This window comes from Myotis nattereri (assembly GCF_964212035.1).
Source record: "Myotis nattereri genome assembly, chromosome: 6".
Taxonomy (NCBI): domain Eukaryota; kingdom Metazoa; phylum Chordata; class Mammalia; order Chiroptera; family Vespertilionidae; genus Myotis; species Myotis nattereri.
Window position 1 is genome coordinate 89,672,637 of NC_138081.1, and position 22,039 is coordinate 89,694,675.

A 22,039-nucleotide genomic window follows, 5' to 3' on the forward strand; every position below is an offset into this window, starting at 1 on the left:
ATCCAACTGAAACATTTTCCCGAAAGAGCCCTACTTTCAGCCACGCAGTAAAAGAAGAGGGTAGAACACAGCCTTGGTGATCTCCCACAGCTGAGCGAGCTTGGTTTTCCAGGAGCATGAGCGCCTCCATCCCTGAAATGAGCAACAATCCCGACGATAAGGACCCTTCTGCAAAGGTGAATGGTAACAGCAGGCAAACCCCTGGATTCATATTCCTTTTACAATTTTGAGGCTTTTATAACACAGGGATTAGCTGAGTTTCTAATTAGACTAGGGTTCATGGAGTGGGTGAAGGATTCATTCATTCATTTTCTTTTAACAAATATATATCTTAACGTCAAACAATCCCTTTGATGATCATTGAACGTTCTAGCAAGATGCAGGGCCACCCTGAATCACAGAGCAATGAGAGTTGATCCACTGAGTGATAACTACCTTTCAGCATTGTCCTCGGTGCTGGGGAAAAAGCAGTGAAGGAATGAGACAAAATCATGGCTCTCATGATGCTTGTTTCCTAGTGAGGAGAGATACACATTAAATAAAACATGCTAACATTTCAGGTGGTGGTAGGTTCTATGGAGAAAATTAAAGAAGGCCAAGGGCATAAAGAGCATAGGTGCGGCCATGCACTACATATGGGGTAGTCAGGGGAGAGTCCTTTGGCGAGATAACATTGTACAGAAACTGGAAGGAAGTCACAGGACAAACCCTGTGGAAATATGGGAAAAGAAAGTCCTAGGCAGAGGAGACCACAAATGCAAAGGCCCTGATAGAGGGGCCAGTTTTGTCTGTCTGATGTGCAATGGGCAGGAGGAGAAGGGAAAAGAGATAGGAGATGAGGTCAGATTGACAGTGGAGCCAGATCACAAAGGGCCTCGAAGGGCACCAGAAGGACTTTGGCTTTTACTTTAGGTATGTCAAGAGCCATTGACAAGTTGTGAGCAGAGGAATTACATTCTGGCTGCTGTGAGAGGAATGGAATGTAGAGGGAAAGGCTGGGAGCAGGAAGGAGGACTGGCAGGGACTGCTGATGGCCACGTGACAGTTGCCGGTCCTTCTTACTCTAATAAAAGCATCCTGATTTTTGGGTGGCAGCAATGTACCCAGCTGAAGTCTCTATTTCCTGGTCCTCCCTTACAACTGAATATGGTCCGGTGACTATCGTTTGGCCAAAGATCTCTAAGAAGACAATGGAGGCATTTTTGGAGCACAGCTTAAAAAGAACCTACGCTGCTGGGAGGAAGTTTTCTTTCCCTCTTTTGCTTTCCCCTGTTGCCAACTGGAACATAAACATAATGACTGGAGCTCCAAGGGCCACCTTGAATCATGAGGGTGACCTTTACAATGGAAGCCACATGCTGGGTAGAATAAAACGCTCCAATAGGTCCCTGATGGGAGCCAAGATGGCTCATGAACTCTGGATTGCCTATTTCTGGACTTGTTTGCACTTTCATTTTGTTTAAGCCATTGTTATTTTGAGTTCTGGGTCAGGGCACAAGCTTGGGTTTCAGGCTTGATCCCCAGTGGGGGCACATGCAGGAGGCAACCTAGCCATATGTCTCTCTCTCTCTCCCTCTCACTTCCTCTCTCTCTAGAATCAATGAAAAAAATAAATAAAAACATCATATCCTAGGGTGAGGATAAAAAAATACCAAACTTTCATTCCCATACATTTATTTTGAGATGTTTATTTCCTTTCTTCTTGTTATAACCTCATGGTTGCTCAGATTTCTGTCCTTAGGAGAATGAACAGGAGGTTTCTCAGTGCATTCTGTGAGAGAAGTCTCTAGACCTGGGGTGGTCCTTGTGAGCCCAGAGGATCTTGCACATTTTTTCCTAATGAAAAACACTCACATTATGGGGCCAGGCCTCAGGTACAGGTCCAATTTGTCAAAGGTGGTCTTAAAATATTATGAAAATTGCTTTGATCCTACCATCTTGTAGCCCCTCTTCATTAACTCAAAAATTATTAATGGGGAGCCTTTTCTGGCTACTCAGTGTTTTAATTCACATTAATGAGCAATGACTGATTGCCTCTGGGGCATTCACATTTCTACAATGTGTGTATTAATCTAAATCTCTGATTCATGCAATAAATGTGAGATAAATCATTAACACTCTAGGATTTTCAGTGAGAAAGTGGGCGAGGGCAACATGAAACTGGGAAGTAGAATTTGTGCGCCTGCATTTGTGAATATGTGTGTGACACTGCCCACTTCATTTACAAGCCTCTGCAGCTTACTATCTATGTGTCTCTTTACTGCTTTCAAATCAGGAACTAGAGATACTCACATATGGGTTTTGGTTCAACCAAATTATTCTTAAATTCTAAGCTGTTGATCTCAGGATCCTATTCCCTAATTTTCCGTTGAAAATGTTTTAGCTACCCCGACTTTATAAAGGTTTTCAGGACAGTCATAGACTTATCGTGGTCCCTGACTCCTGGCTCTTCTTTCAATCTGGTTGTCAGCTACTGGAGTGTACAGTACAGCGTGAGTAGGGAGAGAGAGAGATGACAAGCATCAAAAGCTGAGGTTTCCGTTTCTCACTGTGGCCTGGGCTAAATGAGTTCTATCTCACCCTCTAATCACCCTGCAAATCGTGAGACAAAAGGGCCCTGGCTGGGTGACAGTTCCGTGTAGTGGTTAGTATAGTGAGCTCCAGGCTCAAACAGGTTTGAATGCAGCTCCCAACCCGATTGCTAGTAGCCCTTGTGGCCTTGGACAAGTCACTAAGGCCTCAGGTGTTACAGCTTCTATACAGAGCAGTAAATGATTCTTACAAAAAGGGTGGCTGAGGAGGGCAGCCCTTTCCTGCATCGCCCATCCATTCCCATCAGCTGGTCTGTATTTGCTGCAGCCTTTCTGCCCAGGTCCAGGAGTTACCTTCCCTTGGAAGGGAGGGAGGCAGGATGAAGTGGGAGTGTAGGGTCTTTCCCCTTTGCATCTGCTAGCGGCATGACCTCCCTGAGTCTCTGCGTGCCCCGCATCCTTGTCTCTCTCTGGTCGCTACCGTGGATGAGTAGCTGCAGCACGAGGAACAAGCGAGAAGAAAGCTGTTTCTGCTCAGGAGTCCCGGCGAAAGCCTGGCCCTACGGGGCGCACTGAATTCTAATTTACACCACTTGCTCTTTCACCATCGCAGCAAAGTCTTGAATCTCTGTCCCAGTGCCTGTGATTGGCCGTCGGCGAACAGTTCGGGACGCAGAAGGAGAACCGAGCTTCTGCAATGAAATGCACAGTAAAAGAAGTCGTGCTTCTTCCTGCCCGTGACTGTTTACGAGAGGGAAGTCCGCGGGGCCCCCAAGAGGTCGCTGGTGGCGCAGGCACCGAGGCCAGATTGTAGCGAAAGGGGGAAGGAAAAAACACCCAGAAACTTTCTTCCTCGTTGCGAATCATCGCCGCGCCCCCCGCCCCTCCCCAGGCAGAGGCAGTAACGTGACACCGGAGAGAAAGCCGGAGACCCGAGTGGAGAGAGGGAGGGGAGAGGGAGGAGAGAGGGCCGGGAGAGCCGGAGGGAGAAAGGGGAGGAGAAGGAGGAAAACCCCTGTCAAGGAGGTGGAGCGAGGGGCTGGTGTCCGCCTCTCGTTCCTCCCTGCCGTTTTTCAGAGGAGCCTGAACCGGGACAAAACACGCCGACACCGACAGACACAAAGCCGGGGGGTCCACGCTGGCGCTGGAGGCGAGCCCCGGCGGCCGCGAGCGAGCCCGAGGCGCGGCGGGACCCGGGGCGCGGGGGCGCTAGCGGGCCGGGCGCGGGCAGTGCCCCCGAGCCGGGGCCGGGCACCTCGGCCGCTCGGGCCGCGGCGGCGGGGACCATGCCGAGCAAAGTCTCCTGAGCCCGGCAACTTCGGCCCCTCCCCGCCCCCACCCGGGCTGCCCTCCGCGCGGCCCTGCCCATGTGCAGCCGGCCGGCCGGGCTCTCCTCCCCGCAGGCGGATGGGTGACCTTTTCCTGGCGCGGGCAGACTGTGCGAGGCGGCGGAGCAGGCGATGAAGAAGAAGCAGCAGCATCCCGGCGGCGGCGCGGATCCCTGGCCCCATGGGGCCCCTCTGGGGGGCGCCCCTCCCGGCCTGGGCAGCTGGAAGCGCTGGGTCTCCCAGCTGCCTTTCCTGCGCCTCTCCCTCCGGGACTACGGTTTCTGCATGGCCACCCTGCTGGTCTTCTGCCTGGGCTCCCTCTTCTACCAGCTCAGCGGGGGACCCCCGCGCTTCCTGCTCGACCTGCGGCAGTATTTGGGTAAGGAACCGAGGCAGGCACGAGGATCGCCAGGCCGCGCGAAGTTGTGCCGGGGTGGGGGGCAGGGGGTTACAGAGGGGGGATTGGGACGCGCCGGGGACTTTGGATGCTCCCCCCCGCCCGCCCCCGCGAGGCTCTCCAGGTGGGACCCGCGAGGCTCTCCAGGTGGGACGCACCGGGCATTGGCGCTGCGGCCCGGGGCGCCCGCTCCCTCCTGCGCGGCTGTCCGTGTGGGTTGCGGGGCGGGCAGGTACCCCAGGGCGGGGCGCTGCATACCTTCCCACGCCTCCGCCGCCACCTCAGGGGCGGAGTGCAGCGCGTGTTTGTGGGTGTGGACCGGCGAGCGTAGATTCTGTCCTGGCTGTGCGGGGAGACGCGAGGGGAAGGCACAGCCCACCCCTGGCATTGTGGTGACCATAGCCCTATCCTGATCACAGTTCTCTCCTCCAGGTGGTGCGGGTGGGGGGAGCTCCAGGGGGTGGGGTTCTGCGAATTCTGCCCGCAAATTCTTCTCCTGCCGCTGGTCTGGGTGACCCGGGGGCAGTTTCAGGCTCAGAGCTGTCCCTGAACTGGCTTGTCCTTTGGCAGCCCCTTCTCACCCACCCCGTGGCCCGCAGCGACTGGGGCGTGGGGAGCGGGCTGTGCCCGGAGGTCTGGGCTGTCCGACGGCGCGGGTCAGCCAGGCCAGCGGTGCCGATCCTATCCGCTGAGCCGCGTGTTTCAAGCCCAACTTTGTGTGTGTGTGTGTGTGTGTGTGTGTGTGTGTGTGTGTGTGTGTGTGTGTGTTTGGTGTATCAGGAGCGAGGTGAGGAAGGGGGGCGGGTGCAGAGAGAGAAAAGAGCGGCTCCAGAGAGAGGGCGTGACCCGCAGCGGCGTGACCCGCAGCACCGTGTCCCGCGCGGACCAGGTGCACCGCTGACTGCGTGCTTTGGCCCAGGCAGGATGCAAATCTCTCCCATGTCTGTGGCCAGGGAGGGCTTGCGGGGAAGAGGGGAGAGGCTGGTAGGGCTCCGGCTTCCCCGCAGACCTGCAAGATGATAAACCGGAGCCACCCGCAAACATCCGGCATCTGCCTGACGCGAGCGAGTGCGCAAGGGGAAACCGCTAATGGCCCAAAGGACTCCGGCTCCCACACTCATCCACCAAAGTCACCTGGTCGCCGAAGCCACACGTCCGGATAGTACACCGTTTTTGAAGGAAAAAAACACACCACTTCAGCAAAGTGACAGGTGTTAGAGCTTTTTGAAATGCAAAGGCAGATAAAGTAAAGCTCTTTCCATGTAGAGAAGCTCAGCTTTTAAAAGGAACACTTCCATTTCAGTAGAAACTTTGGGGAACTATGGTTTTTGCAAGATGCTTTAGGGAAAATTCAAGGAAAAAAATTGTCCAAGTAGATTGCCAAAGTACAGTCTTGAGCATCTGGTCTTTTAGAGGATTTGGGGTAATGCACAGTTTTATTAGGGAGTCACACCACTTCTTTCCCGGAGTTCTGTATTTTGGAGTCTCATAGCTTCATTGGCTCACAGACACCTGCTAGTGCTACAAAGGTTATATTTTTACCAACAACAACAATCCCTGTTAACCGGCTTTGGGAAGGAGCTGCGCTTGAAGCTAAGGGGTCTTTCTCTGTAAAATCAGATAATGAATGCTTACAAGTTCCTTTTAAGCAAAATGTGGAGGCCAATGGTATAGGGAAAATACAGAAGATGGGGAAGGAAGACATCTGTGTTTAGTGCCCTGGAGAGCACTTTTGGACAGGGTACTCAAACTTCATAGGCCTCAAGTTTTTTTAGGTACAATTAGGGGCTGGACTAAATTGTCTCACACCACTCAGCTCCTCACGTGCTATGGTTCTGATACCTCTGTTGGGGATGGACAAATCTGGGAGGAGGAAGGAACAAAGGCACCATTGATGGTATAAGCAAGAAACTTCAATATCTATCACATTAACTCTTTGGAAGTCAAATACATGTGATATCTAGAATTTAGTGCTCTCATTATATATTTCATAAAATGAGTCCTGATAAATTTGGGCTCCGTTGGTAGAAGGGTGAATCCACAGCATTCCCTCAGGGAAGTAGGAAGAATTGAAGGATTGAACATTACTCTTATTAGAACTGGCCATTAAATTTCTAACTTATGGGTTAAAAATATGACATCCATGTGAACTAAATATATTGATGCCCTTGGCCAAATTTGGTCCTTGTTGTTTTGTTATATAAATATAATGCTTTTTTGGAAAAGTGGGCTTCGGCTCTTTAAGAGGGTCTAAAATATATCCTTAACAATATATCTGAAGAATTAGTTTCCCCTTGTTTCCTCACTGACTTGCTAAAGGACACACAGCAAGTAAGGCAAGACCTGAACCCAAATCTGTCTGCTTCAGGCACTCACTTTATAGCACTATGAGCAGTTTAAGAGATAAAATAGAAATACAGCCAAAATGCAAGTGGGAATCTAAAGAGATGACTGCCAAAAATGGTCATATTTATTTGCATAATTCCACTTTTCTTTTCTTGATACTTTTACTAAGTATCTTGAGGGACCAGCAGAAGAGAAATAACTCAAGCAGCTGGTCTGCTTAAATTCCACCTTCCTGTATTAATCTCCATGATGCTGCTATGGGACTTGACACCCAGAGCCTCACACTGGAGGGGATGTGAATTGGAATAATAAATTCTTGATAACTCTCTTCTCCTCTCCCCTCTCCCCTCCCCCTCTCCCCTCCCCCCTCTCCCCTCTCCCCTCTCCCCTCTCCCCTCTCCTCCTCTCCCCTCCCCCTCCCCCCTCTCCTCTTCTCCTCTCCTCCTCTCCCCTCTCCCCTCTCCCCTCTCCCCTCTCCCCTCTCCCCTCCCTCCTCTCCCCTCTCCCCTCTCCCCTCCCTCCTCTCCCCTCTCCCCTCTCCCCTCCCTCCTCTCCCCTCCCTCCTCTCCCCTGTCCCCTCTCCCCTCTCCCCTCCCTCCTCTCCCCTCTCCCCTCTCCCCTCTCCCCTCTCCTCCTCTCTGGCAGTTATTCTTTGTTTAGGCTCATGGTTCTCAATGTGTGGTCCCTGGGCCTGCATCAGCATCACCTGGGAGCTTGTTACAAATGCACATCCTCCAGTCTCATCCTAGACCCAGGGAATGAAAGAGTCTGGGGTGGGACCCAGCAATCTGGGTTTTAGCAAATCTTCCGGATGATTCTGATGCCAGTTTAAGTTTGAGAACCGTTGTTTTAGAGTAAAATATTGCCTTCAAGAAATTTCCTATGTACTTGAGAAGAAGAGGGGAGATATGAGAGAGAGAGAAGAGATTTATAAATTATTTTAAAGGTGATGTACATGGTTTTATTTTTTTTTTAATTTCAACATTTAAAAACTGCATCTGTTTTGCTGCCTAAGCCCCATTGTTTCAAGGAAAGGACTAGCCGACAGCTGCAGCCAGCTCCAGCTGGCTTTAGACATTCGAAGGTTGGGGTGAAGCAGGGCAACCAGAAAGTGCAGTGTGAGGAAGGGAGGGAGAGGAGTCAATAATGATGCTTTCTTTTCCTGCAGGAGCCAGGGTCAGACAGTTTCTTCTTTCTAGTCAGTTTGGAAAAAGGCAAAGTCTATTCTCCTTAAAGATACTTTCTGCTGCAACAAATTGAAAAAAATGGAAAGAAAGTTAGGGGGAATAAAATTACGCAGGGATAACTATTGTCCTGACTTCTTCCTACTTGAAATGGGTGGAGAGAAGAGAACACAATCACTGGGGTACATAGATGAAGATAGCAAATTGTTGTACTTAAACTTGGAGACCAAAGTCTTTTCAATTCAGTGAAATGATTTCATTTTTTAAAAAGCATTCAGACTTTGATTTGCTATGGAAAACAAACAAAAAATATAATCTCCCCCAGAAATTAGGTTATGCTGCAGCCTCTGCCAGTAGCCTCATTACTTATGAGCTGTGGAAATATCAAAAACTTGGAATAACACTCGTTACATTGATGTAAACGGAATAAGCCAGATGGCTTACTACTGATCTTATACAACCAGCAAACTCTAATGATTTATCACCAAGCCTTGGATATGTGATTTAGCCTTTATGGGAATTAAATTTGTTGGATTGATCTCAAGTTCATGTGCTTTCCTTTCCATTTTTAATTTATACCACTTTAGTTTTCAGAATTGCCGATCTTTATATAGATTAAACATGATCATGACAATTTTGAGTCAAAAAAATGAGAGGGAAAAACATGTAACTATCGAATTTAAAATTCTCTAAGTTTAAATGAATATAAAGGAAAATATGAAAATAGACATCCAGATCTTACAAAATAGTTTCTCTAAACCTTAAAAGCCGAATTTGAATTTTCTTCTACACATCACAGATGATTTAAACATAGTACACCAGGCTCCAGACAGCAATCTAGGAAATGAATGCATAAAATATGATGTTATCAATAGAAATTGTTGACCTAAAAAGAAAATGACATTCTTGTTCATAGCTGCAAATTTATCTTATAGGGTTGGATGGGGACATAGTAGCACTGTGTTAGGGGAAGAACAGAAAATGGCATCTGACTGTGGCAGTCTGTTCCATAAACACAGAATGAATGGTGAAAAGCATTCTGCCTTGTAAACTGTTTTTAATGTAGACTAGTCTCAGTATGAATTGTTTAAAAATACATATAAATATGTATTATCTGGATACTGTCTTTCTCCAAATTCCCTGTCATCAAGCCAGGTTTAAAACACTAGTTGGTTTTGTATTTGAGAAACTAGAATAAAAGTGGTTAAGTTTTTTGAGTCCCAAGAGAAATAGTATCTTTTGCTTCCCCAAAGGGAAGCTGCAGGAGCAGAATCAGTAACTTGCCCTGCAGCTATACCCAAGGGTACAGTGATGGACAATGATCAGGCATCTTATTTGAGGGATTGTAGCCATTGAAATTATTAGGAGTTATAACGGGCTATTATTTTTGGAATGAAGTAAGACTTGACTGCAAATAAATTTTGCCTTACCTGAATTTATTTTTATTATAGAGACTCCACTTTAAACAAACTGTGATATACATAAACCCCTTTATCAGAAATGGGGACAGAAACACTAATATTTCACCAAAAATTCTTCTTTGCAGAAGTCAAGAGTGGAGCAGTTATTGTGCAAGAGAATTCCTAATAAAGCACATGTCAGTATATGCTATTAACATTTAAGCAGCGGAAGATATAATTCACAGACCACACAGTTCACCCATTTAAAGTTTCAAGAGCTTAATAGTTTTCAAAAGTTGTTTTTGGTATATTCATAGATAAATGCAACTATTGCTACAGTCAGTTTTGGAACATTTTTATCACCACAGAGAGAAACCCAGTACGCTTTACCTGTGCTATTCCTCCTTCCCCACTCTGCCCTAAGTGGTTACTAATCTACTTTCTGTCTCTGCAGATTTGCTTATTCTGGACATTTCATAGAAATGGAATCATATCCTTGTGGTCTTTCACTTAGCATGTTGCAGCAGATATCAGTACTTGATTGTTTTTATGGCTGAATAATATTCCATTGTCAGAAGTTTGTTTATTCATCCATTGACGGACATTTCTATCTTTTGGCTATTGTGAATAGTGTTGCTGCAAACATTTATGTACAAGAATTGTTTGAACACCCATTTTCTGTCCTTTTGGATATATAACTAGCAGTGGAATTGCTGGGTCATATGATAACACTATGTTCAACTTACCGAGGAACTTCCAAGCTGTTTCCATAATGGCTGTACATCCCCACCAGCAATGTATGAGAGTTCCAGTTTCTTTACATCTTCATCAACACTGGTTATTTTCCAGTATTCTGGTTATAGCCATCTTAATGGTTGAGAAGTGATACCTTATTGTGGTTTTGTTTTGCACTTTCCTAATGATTAGTCATGTTGAGTATCTTTCCATGTGCTTGTTGGCCATCTGTATATCTTCTTTGGAAAAATGTCTATTTGTATTCTTTGCCCAATTTTGAATTGAGTTGTTGTCTTTTTTGTTTCGTTTTGTTTTGTTTTAAGTGTTCTTTATGTATTCGGGATACTAGACTCTTATCCGATATATGATTTTGCTACTTATTTTGAAGTTGCAAATGATGATGCTGGTTGAAACACAATACTGTTATGTATTGCTCTCTATGTCATAGGCATGCACCTTCTCAAGATACAAGAAATTCATGTTATACGTTAGTCAATTTCAAAGTGCTAAGTAGAGTGTATGGGTGTATAGTAAAACCTAAGTAAATTCCTAACAATTGATTGTAAACAAGAACCTCTTCAAAAGAATCTTGGAGGTCTTCTTTACAGTTATGGATTACTTCAAATATTAAACACTTTGTCTGAGTTTTGCTCTAACATAATTCGTGGGTAGCTAGCATTTATCTATTTTACAGCTGTCACAAAGATTCCTGTGACTTGGGTGTGGAATATAAGTGGAGCAAATTTTGAACAACAGACTATGGTGCGATGGGTGGGAGTATTTGTCTCTGTACTTCCTCACTAGAATGGAGCTGATGAGCTCAGCAGGGGAAAACATTTGGGTACATTATGTTCCTTATTCAATGTAAAACAAGGCTACCAAGGAAATCTTGAGTGTTCTCAGAAAATTGCAATTCATACACAATGCATTTTTTACTCACATTGTGGTTTAATATACAGGACACATATACAGAAAAAATATTTCCTGTCTATGTTTCTCTTTCATAAAATAACATGCATTTTAGGAAGAAATGTTTTCCAAGAGTGTTAGAACTTTTCAGTAGGTTTTAAAAATATATATCATCAAAATAAGATGCTTTAAAATAAGTACTGCCAGTTCTATGCTGCCTGGTAGAGCTTCAATTTGAATAATTTGTAACACTCTCATATTAAAAAATTACCAGGGAGCCACATAGCTACTTAGTGTTCAGGATATGCTTTATCGCTTGGGCTGTCTCTGGTTTTATATGTTATCAATAATTTCCCAGAGGTAGCCACGAGGTCATTTTTCTTGCCTCACTGCCTACCTTTGCTTCTGCTATTGCTTCTGTGTTGATGGTTTAGGAAGCTAAAATTCCCATGCTGATCTCTGAACTCCTGTGGTACTTATTTCATGATCAATTCTGAAGTTTCGCCATCTACCTTGTCCTGTGATGGTTTGTGGGCAAGCTCCTTGACTGGAGGAAGCGTCTTCGGTGCTTCCCATCTCTCCTCTGACACCTCTCCTGGGTGCTCGGCAAGGGGTCCCTTGATTAAACAGACTGTTCTTTGCCAAGGCTCCTTAGCCTGCTTTGTTTGGTCCCTATTTTAAGGAAAGAACTTGAACGTGGGGCAGGGTGCTAGGCAAGACTCAAGCTCAGTTGGTGTCTACAATCCAACTCTTCCAGGCTGGTGAGAAAGCATGAAAACCACCATGACATACAGTTTTATAAACATTGCCTTTTGTGCATGGGGATCGTGGTCCACCTGTTACCTGTAGGGATTTCAAGGTGCATGTGCAGGGCTCTCCTTATAATTAAGAATACTTAAGGTCAATCTAGAGCTATGGCCGCATATAACTAGAATGCAAAAATATTGGTTTCTTGTCATTTTCTTGAATCCTGGACCAATTGTTTGGGAGTTTGCAGAATAGCAGTTTATTTCTCTCTCTAGGTCAGTATCTTCCTTAGGTAGCGATTTGTGTTAAATTAGCTGGTACACTTCCAGCATGACTTCAAGTCTTTAATGAGATGGGACCATAAGATGATGTGGTTTTGAAATAGTGACTGAACCAATTCTAATCTAGAACTGCAAAATGATAAGCTCTATAATTAGGGCTCAGTGCACAAACCCATTCATCCCATTTTGATGGAAGATATTGAAATAACCTTAAGCCATGGCTTTAAGTGATTCTCACTCTATTCATTGATAGATGATTTAAACCATTTTCATTTAACCATACTGCATTTCTGGGAACACCACTGATTTTTTTCAAGTTCAGTGAACATGACTTTCACAGTCTTAATGAAAATAAAATGAAAGTATTCTGAAACATATAGATTCATTTGTTCAAAGTCATTCAGCGAATATTCATTGGAGGCCTTCTGTGGGCCAGAAGCATCAGACATTTGAATATATTTCAGAGCAGAGATCTTGGCGTGAACCATTGTGTTATTAGCTGGGAGTATTTGGGCAAGTTTCTTGATTTCGCTGAACCTCAGGTGCTTTGATCTGTACCAGCAATTTTCAGCCTTTTTCATCCCACGGCACACATAAACTAATTTCTAAAATTCTGCGGCACGCCCAAAAATATATTTTTTGCCTACCTGACAAAAATAGGTATACTTTTGATTCATTCACCCTGGATGGCTATTAGTGTACTGGCTGTTGTCATTTTTGTATTTGACAGTCTAAGGGAAAAGAGGTCAGTGCCCCTGACTAAATAGTTATGTATTGCATTTTTAACAAAGTCTTGTGGCACACTGGTTGAAAATCTCTTGTTTATACAAAGGGATTAATAATTGCTATTTGTAGGATACCTCTCTGACCCAAGGCCCAGCATTTGAATTCAACAAATGTCAGTTTTCCCACCTTATTTTTTTCTTCTGTCAGACAAATCTTCTCCTGGCACACAACACATATGCACATGCACACACACATATACTCACATTCATACAAACGCATACACTAGTGGAGTATGCATATTTACTCATGGCTTGGCCTCTAGTGAAAAGGCCCACTGTAACCAAGAAATATGAAATTACTAAACTAGTATTTTTGTGGCTTATCGTGTCACTCTCACGCTCAGATTGGCAAGGGCTCTTCAACAGCTGACATGCTCCATCATTTGCCCCGATAATTACATACACACAAACCTTCCTGCTTCTTATCCTCTCTCTGCTCCCTGGAAGTAGTCTTTAAAGAACACATTCTCTACCCAGCCTGCTTTCCTCTGTTTTGAATTATCCACACTTTCCCCCTGCATTCACAAAATAAAAATAGTTGTGCCAAGGGAGTGTGGTGCAGCTCTCTGGGAGCACCAGCTGTGCTAGGGCCAGGATAATGGTCCAAAAGTCACACCTTTTCAAACAATCATATTGCCAGGCTACACTGTGACTGCTTCAAGAACTCCTCCTGCTTATGATGGAATTACCTTGTCCAGTACACAGCCACTTTTTCTCTCTGCTTCCAGTGGAAGTCAGGGCAACACCCGTGAACCCCAGTCATAGATCCTGTGTTTGTAAGAGGCTGGTGAACTTGCTGGTCTTCCATTTTCTGCTTCTTCATGTTGCCTTGCGCTGCCCAGTCTCTGGTGGGTGTTGGGGCAAGTGAGAGCCACAGGGCCATTACTGTCCATTGTAGCTGGTCACCCAATTCCTTGAGAAGTTGAAAGCAAATGTGACTTTACATTATTTACTAGAGAGTTAAATTTTGTCTAGGAAAACCGTGACTCCAATTTCAGCACAGAACTTTCTGCTTTGACATGAAGCACTAGTCCTTCTATTCGGCATGAATGCCTTCCCACTGGATATGCAGAACTGTCAGGCAAAGCCATGTGGGCTGAAGGAAGGGGCACTGGACCTGGGTCTGGGACTAGTCCCCATGGAGTCTAGTGGTCAAGGCTGTTAAAAGTCACACACGCCTCCTAGGCTTAAGTTTCTTCACCTCTAAAATGAAGAAGTTTGGTTAGTCCATGATTCTCAATTGTTTTTCTTTCCTAGGAACTCCCTCAGCAGCAATATTTCCATATGGTCTTAATGGTCCATACTGGAGTATGTCCCAGGACCAGGGAAGGGAGAATAGGGTGGTTTAGGGGTTCTTTAAAGAAGTTCTCTAGATGATTTTTATATACAGCCCTAGGGGATGGTGCCTCTTTTCTCTTTAGAATCACTGAATTAGATGCTATCTAAGGTTCCATCTACTCTTAAAAATCACATGTTAAGAGATAAGAAACCACTTAACTGTAGCAATGGAAAATATAAGGCTATTTCCTTAGGAGCCAAATGCTTATTGAAAAGACTAGAGGCCTGATGCACGAAATTTGTGCAAGGGGCTCAGCCCCTGCCCGCCGCAGCCGCCGCCTCTGCCGTGGCTTCATCTGGAAGGATGTCTGGTCTAATCAGCATATTACGCTTTTATTATTATAGATTGCAAGAGTCAAGTGACTAAGGCAAGCTGGATATGCAATAGCATTGTAGGTCAATATTTTCAAAGTTAATCATAGTTGTTTTTTCCCAGCATCACCAGTTTGCCCCAGTCTATCTGGGCAATAAGGGGGGAACCTTGCCCCAGAAACTGTGGGAAACAGAATGTCCTTAGGAAGGCAGAGAGAGGAGGTAGAGTAAGGCTTGATTTCCCAGGATTCAGAGTCTACCAATGTGACAGGAAGAAAGAAGGAAAACAAGTAGGGCCAAGTAGCTTGTGTTGTTCACAGAGGATTCTCACAGCCTCGGCCCAGCTGCCTGCTACTTACTGCTCATCTCATCCCATGGTGGACAGCTCCAATGCTGACGGAGTTCTTTACCGTGTGGGCAGCTACTTCCTTGAAGCTTCCAGCTACTTCTGCTAATTCTTCTTCTGGGAACTGCATAGAATAGTCTATTGGATTTCCTCACCTTTTAAAGAATTGAAGATATCAAGATGATGGTCATGGGTACCCTTTTCCCCCCGACATAGGTCTTGTCAGACCACAAATAGGTCTGTTTTCCAGTAGTTCTCATCTGAAGTCAGTTTCAGACACAGAAAGCACAAACAACAAAGGAAAAAACATTCAAGTGAAACCTGAACAATAACACCCCATAAACAAACCAAAAAAGGACCCAGATTGGGGACAAATGATTTCTCTAGGAAATGGGATTAATATACAGATAGATCTATAAACCAGCAACAACAACAAAAAAGAGAATTCATGAGATAAATGGGCAAAGAATAGAAGCAGGCGATTCACAGAAGAGGAAACGCAAGTGGCCTATAAGCACATGAAAATATGAAATGATTTTTATTCCCTTAAGCATCTATCACTGTCAAAGTGGCCCTTCACTGGCCTAAAGAATGGAGAAATTTGCTGGTTCCCTCTGTTGGAGAGCCTGCTTTGTGGAGAGGAGTCACTATTAAAAATGACTGTTTCCTCTTGAGGATGACTTGCCACATCCATCCTTCCTGTAGTTATGACAAGAGAGTGACCCAGCTTTCAGGCCAATATAAAATCCTGCTGACTTTTTGGGGCCACAGTAGGCAGTCTGCCTACTGAGATGCCCTTCTGTACCCTCAAACACAGCCAGCAAGCTATGCCCACTTAATGGCACCTAGCCCCCTGCCTTCTGCCCTGCTCCACTCCGACTCTGAGACTTTGCTGAGTCTGCAAGAAGCACTGGAAAGAAGGAACTGGCGAGGTGCTCAGATTGTAGCATCGTATCTTGCCTGGAAGTAGTTTTTCAATATCCAGGAAAACATGGAACTGATTCATCTGCTTGGAGTTTTCTAGAAATGGGATTTCAGATTTCTTGTGATTTCATTCTGCTGGAGTGTCAAAATTCATCCAATGATGTGCCAAAAAATGAGTGTACAATCACATACAGATTTAGAGGAAGTTATTTTTTACCACAGTGGGGAAGGACACAAAGTGATGACTGGCAGAGAGGCCAGGGCAGGGCTGGGGAAGGAGGTGAGGTGTCAGTGGCTGGCGCTTGGCACGCTTGCGTCTCCATTCTGGCCAGACTGTCCTGGGGATTGTGGTGTGGTCCTCTCTTTGCAGGTCAGTGAGGAGTTGTTCTCCGGAGGAGCAGAATGTTGACATGACTGGGAGTGCGATGCCAGTTTAAGCAGCGTGGGGTGAACATTGGTTACTCCTGCAAAGGTGTCATGTGCCCCAGATCAGTTCTGTAGAAGCTGCTCTCTAGCTGAGATCTAGAGAGCACACGGAGGTGAAAATGGAGGAAAGGATTCTGGAAAGCTACATAAATATAAAACCCAATGGCCCAGTGTATTTTGCTTCAGCAGATGACAGGATAGAGGCCGCATTATTTTCTTTGCTCGTGTTTTTTCCAACTCCGAAGGTGGCTCTTGTTTGCTTGCCCAGCAGAGATCCAAGGCCTTACGGAGTCTGCAGTGTTTGTGGTTATGTTCTCCTATTCCTGCTGCGAGATGAAGCGGTTCCCAGAAATTAAAGGGAGGGAGAAGGAAATATGTGTTAGCATCTGTAACCTCTATCGTTTTATTGCCCCTTTCACTGAGCAAAGGATATCTAGAGCTACCATTCAGAGAGAATATTTTGAGTCTCATAGTTATATAGCTTGATGGTGAACTTTTCAAATGCATTTTGCACAATACTTTATTCAAGTATTCTTGTGTTTGCTCTCCTGTTTCTCATGGGGCAGGGGCGGGGGGGGGGGTGGTGGTCTGTAGGTTCTGTGTGCTTGCGTCTTGAAATGTACACGGTTAAAATGGTGTTGCTCTCTTTCTGACCTGCCTAGGCCAGAGTGCGCAGTCCTGTTGTTAGCTTGGTAGGGAAACATACAGGAACACTCTCTGGTTTCTAGGTGGGCTACTGTCTTTGTGCTGTGTTTCGTTTATGGCATAATGCATTGCCATTTCAAAATATAGCCCCCTTTTGCCAGACTTTTTCCTGGCTATCTTGTGGAAATGATGGGTGACTTTTTGTTAATTTCAGAGTAAGTCTTGCCCACAAGGCTTACACTTCATTGAAGTTTCACATCAATGAGACTTAAAGGCTCAGAAGACATATGTTTTCCCATTGCTTTCATATGCCTACCCTCCTTCACATGTGGCTTGGCAGTCATCCTCTCTGTCATCTCTTCCATCTATTCAGGTTCATTCCTTCAACAAATGTTCATCAAATCCAGCTATGTGCTGGATGCTGGCGATAGTGTGACTTAACCTATGAGCCTTTTATTTGGCTGCGGCTTATAACACTTTAGCTTTCAGCTTCTTTATATCAGCTGATCTCAAACTTTAATGTGCATTCAGATCACCAGGGATTTGTTAAACTGTAGATTTTGGTGTGTAGGTCTGAGATGGGAGGGGTCTGAGATTCTATATTTTCAATAGGCTCCCAGGTCTGACCAGTGCCTGGTTGGAGGACCACACTTTGAGCAGCAAGGGTCTACACTGCAGCATTTCTGGGAAGCCATTAACACTTGTAAACAGACAAATGAGTCAGTCTAGCTCAGTGGTCGGCAAACCGCAGCTCGTGAGCCACATGCGGCTCTTTGGCCCCTTGAGTGTGGCTCCTCCACAAAATACCATGTGCGGGCGCGCATGTACAGTGTGATTGAAACTTCGTGGCCCATGCGCAGAAGTCGGTTTTTGGCCTGGGCGAGTCTATTTTGAAGAAATGGCGTTAGAAGAAGTGGGGGGTGTCGGTCGGTCCGGCAACGGGAGACGCAGCGCGGGGGAGGTACATTGTTTTGAGGTACGTTTGCTGAGGCCGACCCCTTCCAACTCTCCCATCCACACTTGTTTCATCTATCTGAAACAAGTATACAAGACGAATGTGGATGGGAGGGTGGGAAGGGGTCGACCTCAATCAGATTGAGGACGTTTTTAGCAAAGGCCAGCTTAGGAGTACCCTAATTAAGTTAATAAAAATGTACCTACCTATATAGTTTAAGTTTAAAAAATTTGGCTGTCAAAGACATTTCAATCATTGTACTGTTGATATTTGGCTCTGTTGACTAATGTGTTTGCCAACCACTGGTCTAGCTCATTGAAGATCTGTGCTATTAAACATTTCTTAAATTTCTTTTTAGTAGAATTTTCATTCACCAATTTGATTATTTGAATTCAAGAACATTTGATTTTTCTTAAGTGACAATCACACTCTTGCCTGAATCAAGTTTAGAAATGCCTGTTTTTATTAATCTCTGCAGCCCACAGTATTGAAATGCAGGCTGTTTGGAGATTTGTGAACATACAAATTTTGATCGAATGTCATGTTCATCAGTAAACATAGGAAGTAAAACCACTGGTCTTGTCTTGGGTGTGAAGTTTCTTCAAGTAGGTATTGCAGATCCTTGTACTGTTTTAAATTTTGATGTTAATATGTCCCTTGTTATCCAAATATTCTAGGTTAAGTTTTCTTATGGCCAGAGCAAATGTTTGGATGTAAATAGAACAAATAATAAGAATGACTTGGTGTAATGCTTGAAAAACACAATTTTAAGAAATAATTAAAACCATGAATATGTGCTCATTGTATAAAGTGTGGAAAATAGAGAAAAGCAGGCAGAAGAAAGTTCAAATTAATTCCTTCACTCACAACTGCTTTGGTTTGGTTGCAAGCTTCCTGCCTCCACTTGGCAGTGTCACAAATGTGACTCCACATCCTTATGTATTTTTCGACATTGGTTTTCTTGGTGGCAGAGTATCATGGGAAAGTACAATAATTCCTGTTGCAAGGCTTTTAAAAAATTTTATATTTAGCCTATTTACAGTTTTCATGACTCGACATAAAGCTGTGATAAACATTGTCAAATTTTTGCATACTTCTTTACTTCCCTGGGATAAATTCCTAGACTTGGAATTGCTGGGTTCAAGTGTGAACCCATTTTTAAATTGCTTTTAGTACAAATTGCCATGATTTTTGGTGCATTTCACCAGCAGTCTATAACCTGTTTTGCTCCTACTCTTCTTATAAGCCCTGGATATAGTCTTATAAAACTCTTCATCCAGCTTCTCCAGAACAGAGTGTCTTGGGAACTCACCTGGCTGGGGAGACTTCTGAAAGAGACTGCAACCACACATAAAGGCTTGATCCTTGAGCTGACCTCTTCCTATTTTTCCTGCTACAGAAAGCTCTGGATCTGCTTCTTAGATTTTAGCCAATTGCAGCAAGTGGGTGTGGCCTAAGGGGAGTCATATAAAAGGCGCATCTGTGCAGAGGACACATCACTTCTCCAGAGTAGACTGACTGAAGTTGGAGCTGCCAGTTGAGTGAAGAGAATTCCTACTGACCCTGATATGCACAGAACTTACCGAGGTGGGAGCACTCATAGTAGACTCTGCCATTCTTGGACCTGCACTGAGAAGGAGAAACTTGAGTCCCACCAGTTGAATATTTCAAGCAGAGTTTGAATAAGGAGAAGCTCAAACAGCAAAGAGAAAGGGAGAGGAAGAGAGACATAGAAACATCAATGAAGAAAGAGAATCACTGAATTGCTGCCTCCTGCAAGCCCCACACTGGGGATCAAGCCTGGAACGTGGCCATGTACCCTGACCTGGTCACTCAAGCACTGAGCCATGCCAGCAAAACAGCATTTATGTTTTAGATGCATCTTTTAGACAGTTGTTTTCAGAAGCAAAGCCTGGGTGTTGTAGAGAGTATGAAGTGAATGAGGAAGGGCAGGTACCGGCAGCTGTAGGCCCTGCTCTGAGAGATTTCCTGTTAGACAAGACAACTTCATCTTCCCACTACTGACTTAATGTGGGTGAAAAGAGAACAGAAATCTTTGTCCTCTGACTTTGGAAATCTTATTTAACTTTCAAACTTGCATTGTTAAGGGTTCCAAGTCTGCCACCTTCAGCAGAAATGTTGAGTGGCCCTGTAGCTGAGAGCTGGTGCCACAATGAGATCAAGGTAGTGAAATTCTCCCACATGTGGACCATCAATAACTTTAGCTTTTGCTGGCAGGAAGTGGGTGAAGTCATTCAAAGTTCAACCTTTTCATCAGAAGCCAATGATGAACTGAAATGGTGTTTGAGAGTATACCCAAAAGGGCGAGATGAAGAAAGTAAAGATTACCTGTCACTTTACCTTTTTTTGGTCAGTTCTCCAATGCCTATGTGTGTGGCAAAATTCACACTCTCCATCCTGAATGACAAGGGAGAAGAAATCAAATCTTTGGAGAGTCATCATGCATCTACGTTTCTACAAGGTGATGAGGATGAGGGGGGATTCAAGAAATTCATCCGTAGAGATGTTCTTTTGGATGAAGACTACAGTCTTCTTCCTGATGACAAGCTGACCCTCTTCTGTGAGGTAACTGTGGTGCAAGATCCCGTCACCATTTCTGGCCAGAATACCATGAAGATGGTGAAAGTTCCTGAGTGACACAAGTACTAGTCCTTCGTTTCCATGCTATAGTGGTATGTGTCTCAGTGTAGTATGTAGTAGGCATGTTTTTGGAATCCATTTCTACATTGGGATGACTAACAACAATTTGACTGTACATGGAATTGATGGTGAACCACATAAACATATGCCACTAACTTCAAACTAAACGTATCCTCAACTCAATTCTCCCTTGAACAGATGGCCCAGGTGCCTGCAGCCACTCTACCTGATGATGTGAAATATCACTGGAGGGAAAAAAAGTAAAAAAAGTTTTAAGTTATTGTTAAAATATACTACTTTTGCAAAAATGTTTAACCATGAGATCTATTGCCAGGGTCCTCAATAGGGCTTGGAAGCTTCAACTTTGACACTTCCTGTTAAATCTGCATCTGCCTGTCTAGCAATGTCAGTACATGAACACTTTCAAAAGAAGTCTTCAAGATCATCACGGAAGAGTGACTGTGCTGGGCCAGGCCACAAAGACTGGTCCTGATTTGAAAATCTGTGACAGCTAGACCAGATTTAAGGTTTCTGTCACTCTCATGTATTATTAAACCAGCAGACAAACCTGTGCAGAGGACATAAATTCAAGGTGACATGTGAGTGGATCTGGCCCTCAGGTGTCTCCAAGGAGGTGTCCTGGAAATTCTGTTGCCAACTGTACTGGACATGTGAGAAAATCTGTAAGTTCAAGAAATGCAGTCCTGAGCTCTGTCCTTTCAGAGCAGATGGCTGGTGAGAGAATGACATTCTTCAGTGGGCCCACTCTTTTTTATGACACCTACTTGGCAGTTCACTACTAAGAATACACCTGGACCTGGAAGCAAATACAAGGGCCTTTGAGAGGTGTGTTAATGACGGTCACAGAGTTCTTTTCCTTGGACTCATCATCTGTATCCTAAAACATGACTTGGGGGTTTTCCCACAAATCACATGGGTTTCACTGAACCATAATTTCCATATTACTATCAAATTTTATTATAGATAATTTAATGTATTACTATTATAATGTACATCTTAGTAGCACATCTCACGATCAGTAATTTTAATATCCTTGGGCTGCTGGCATTGGTAGGATGTTTCTGATTTCCTTGACTCTACCTTTGTTAAAACCCTGTGGTTACCTAAAATAAACATTGACTTTCAAAAAAAAAAACCACACACACAAAAAAAACCCCTCTTCATCCATTCGATTGGTGAAAAATAATGTTATTACACTTTAATTTGCATTTGTTTGAATATTAATGAAATTGAACAGTTTGATTATGTTTATAAGACAACTTTTTTTTTAAATCACAGCTTTGTCCTTTCCCCTTTTCACCTGTAGATATCTTCTTTTTCTTATCTATATATATAAAAGCCTAAGTGACCAAACGACTGAATAACTGAACGACCAGTCGACCAGTCACTATGATGTGCACTGACCATTGGGGACAGATGCTCAATGTAGGAGCTGCCCCCTGGTGGTCAGTGCACTACCACAGCCAACCTTCTGTTGTGGGCCAACCTCCCCCAGTCCCTCTTCCTGGTTGACTGGGCCTCTCCTCCACATCGCCCCGATTGCTGGCCAGGCCGAGGGACCCCACCCATGCACGAATTTGTGCACCGGGCCTCTAGTCAATTATAAGTTCTTTAGAGCTGAGTATTAGCCCTTCACCATATGTGTAAATAATAATCTCCTTGTTGCCTTTTAAGCTTGTAAATCAATATCTTATTTTTCCCCTGGGCGCTAATTAACTTTTCTTCATTTATTATTTGTTTTTTAGCTTTTATACTTAGAAAGGCCTTA

At 44.5% G+C, this 22,039-nt stretch overlaps 1 protein-coding gene across 2 annotated transcripts in view; it reads left to right on the plus strand.

The window, feature by feature from the left end:
• Window positions 1-3,991: 3,991 nt before the first annotated feature.
• The window catches only part of UST (uronyl 2-sulfotransferase), a gene marked incomplete at its 5' end in the record, with an annotated part of 258,937 nt that continues 240,889 nt past the window's right edge, over window positions 3,992-22,039 (plus strand). For both annotated transcript variants that reach the window (XM_081093661.1, XM_081093662.1), the window contains one exon: window positions 3,992-4,238. In XM_081093661.1, the coding sequence (XP_080949787.1) occupies window positions 3,992-4,238 (247 nt within the window). The remainder of the gene's footprint in view (window positions 4,239-22,039) is intronic.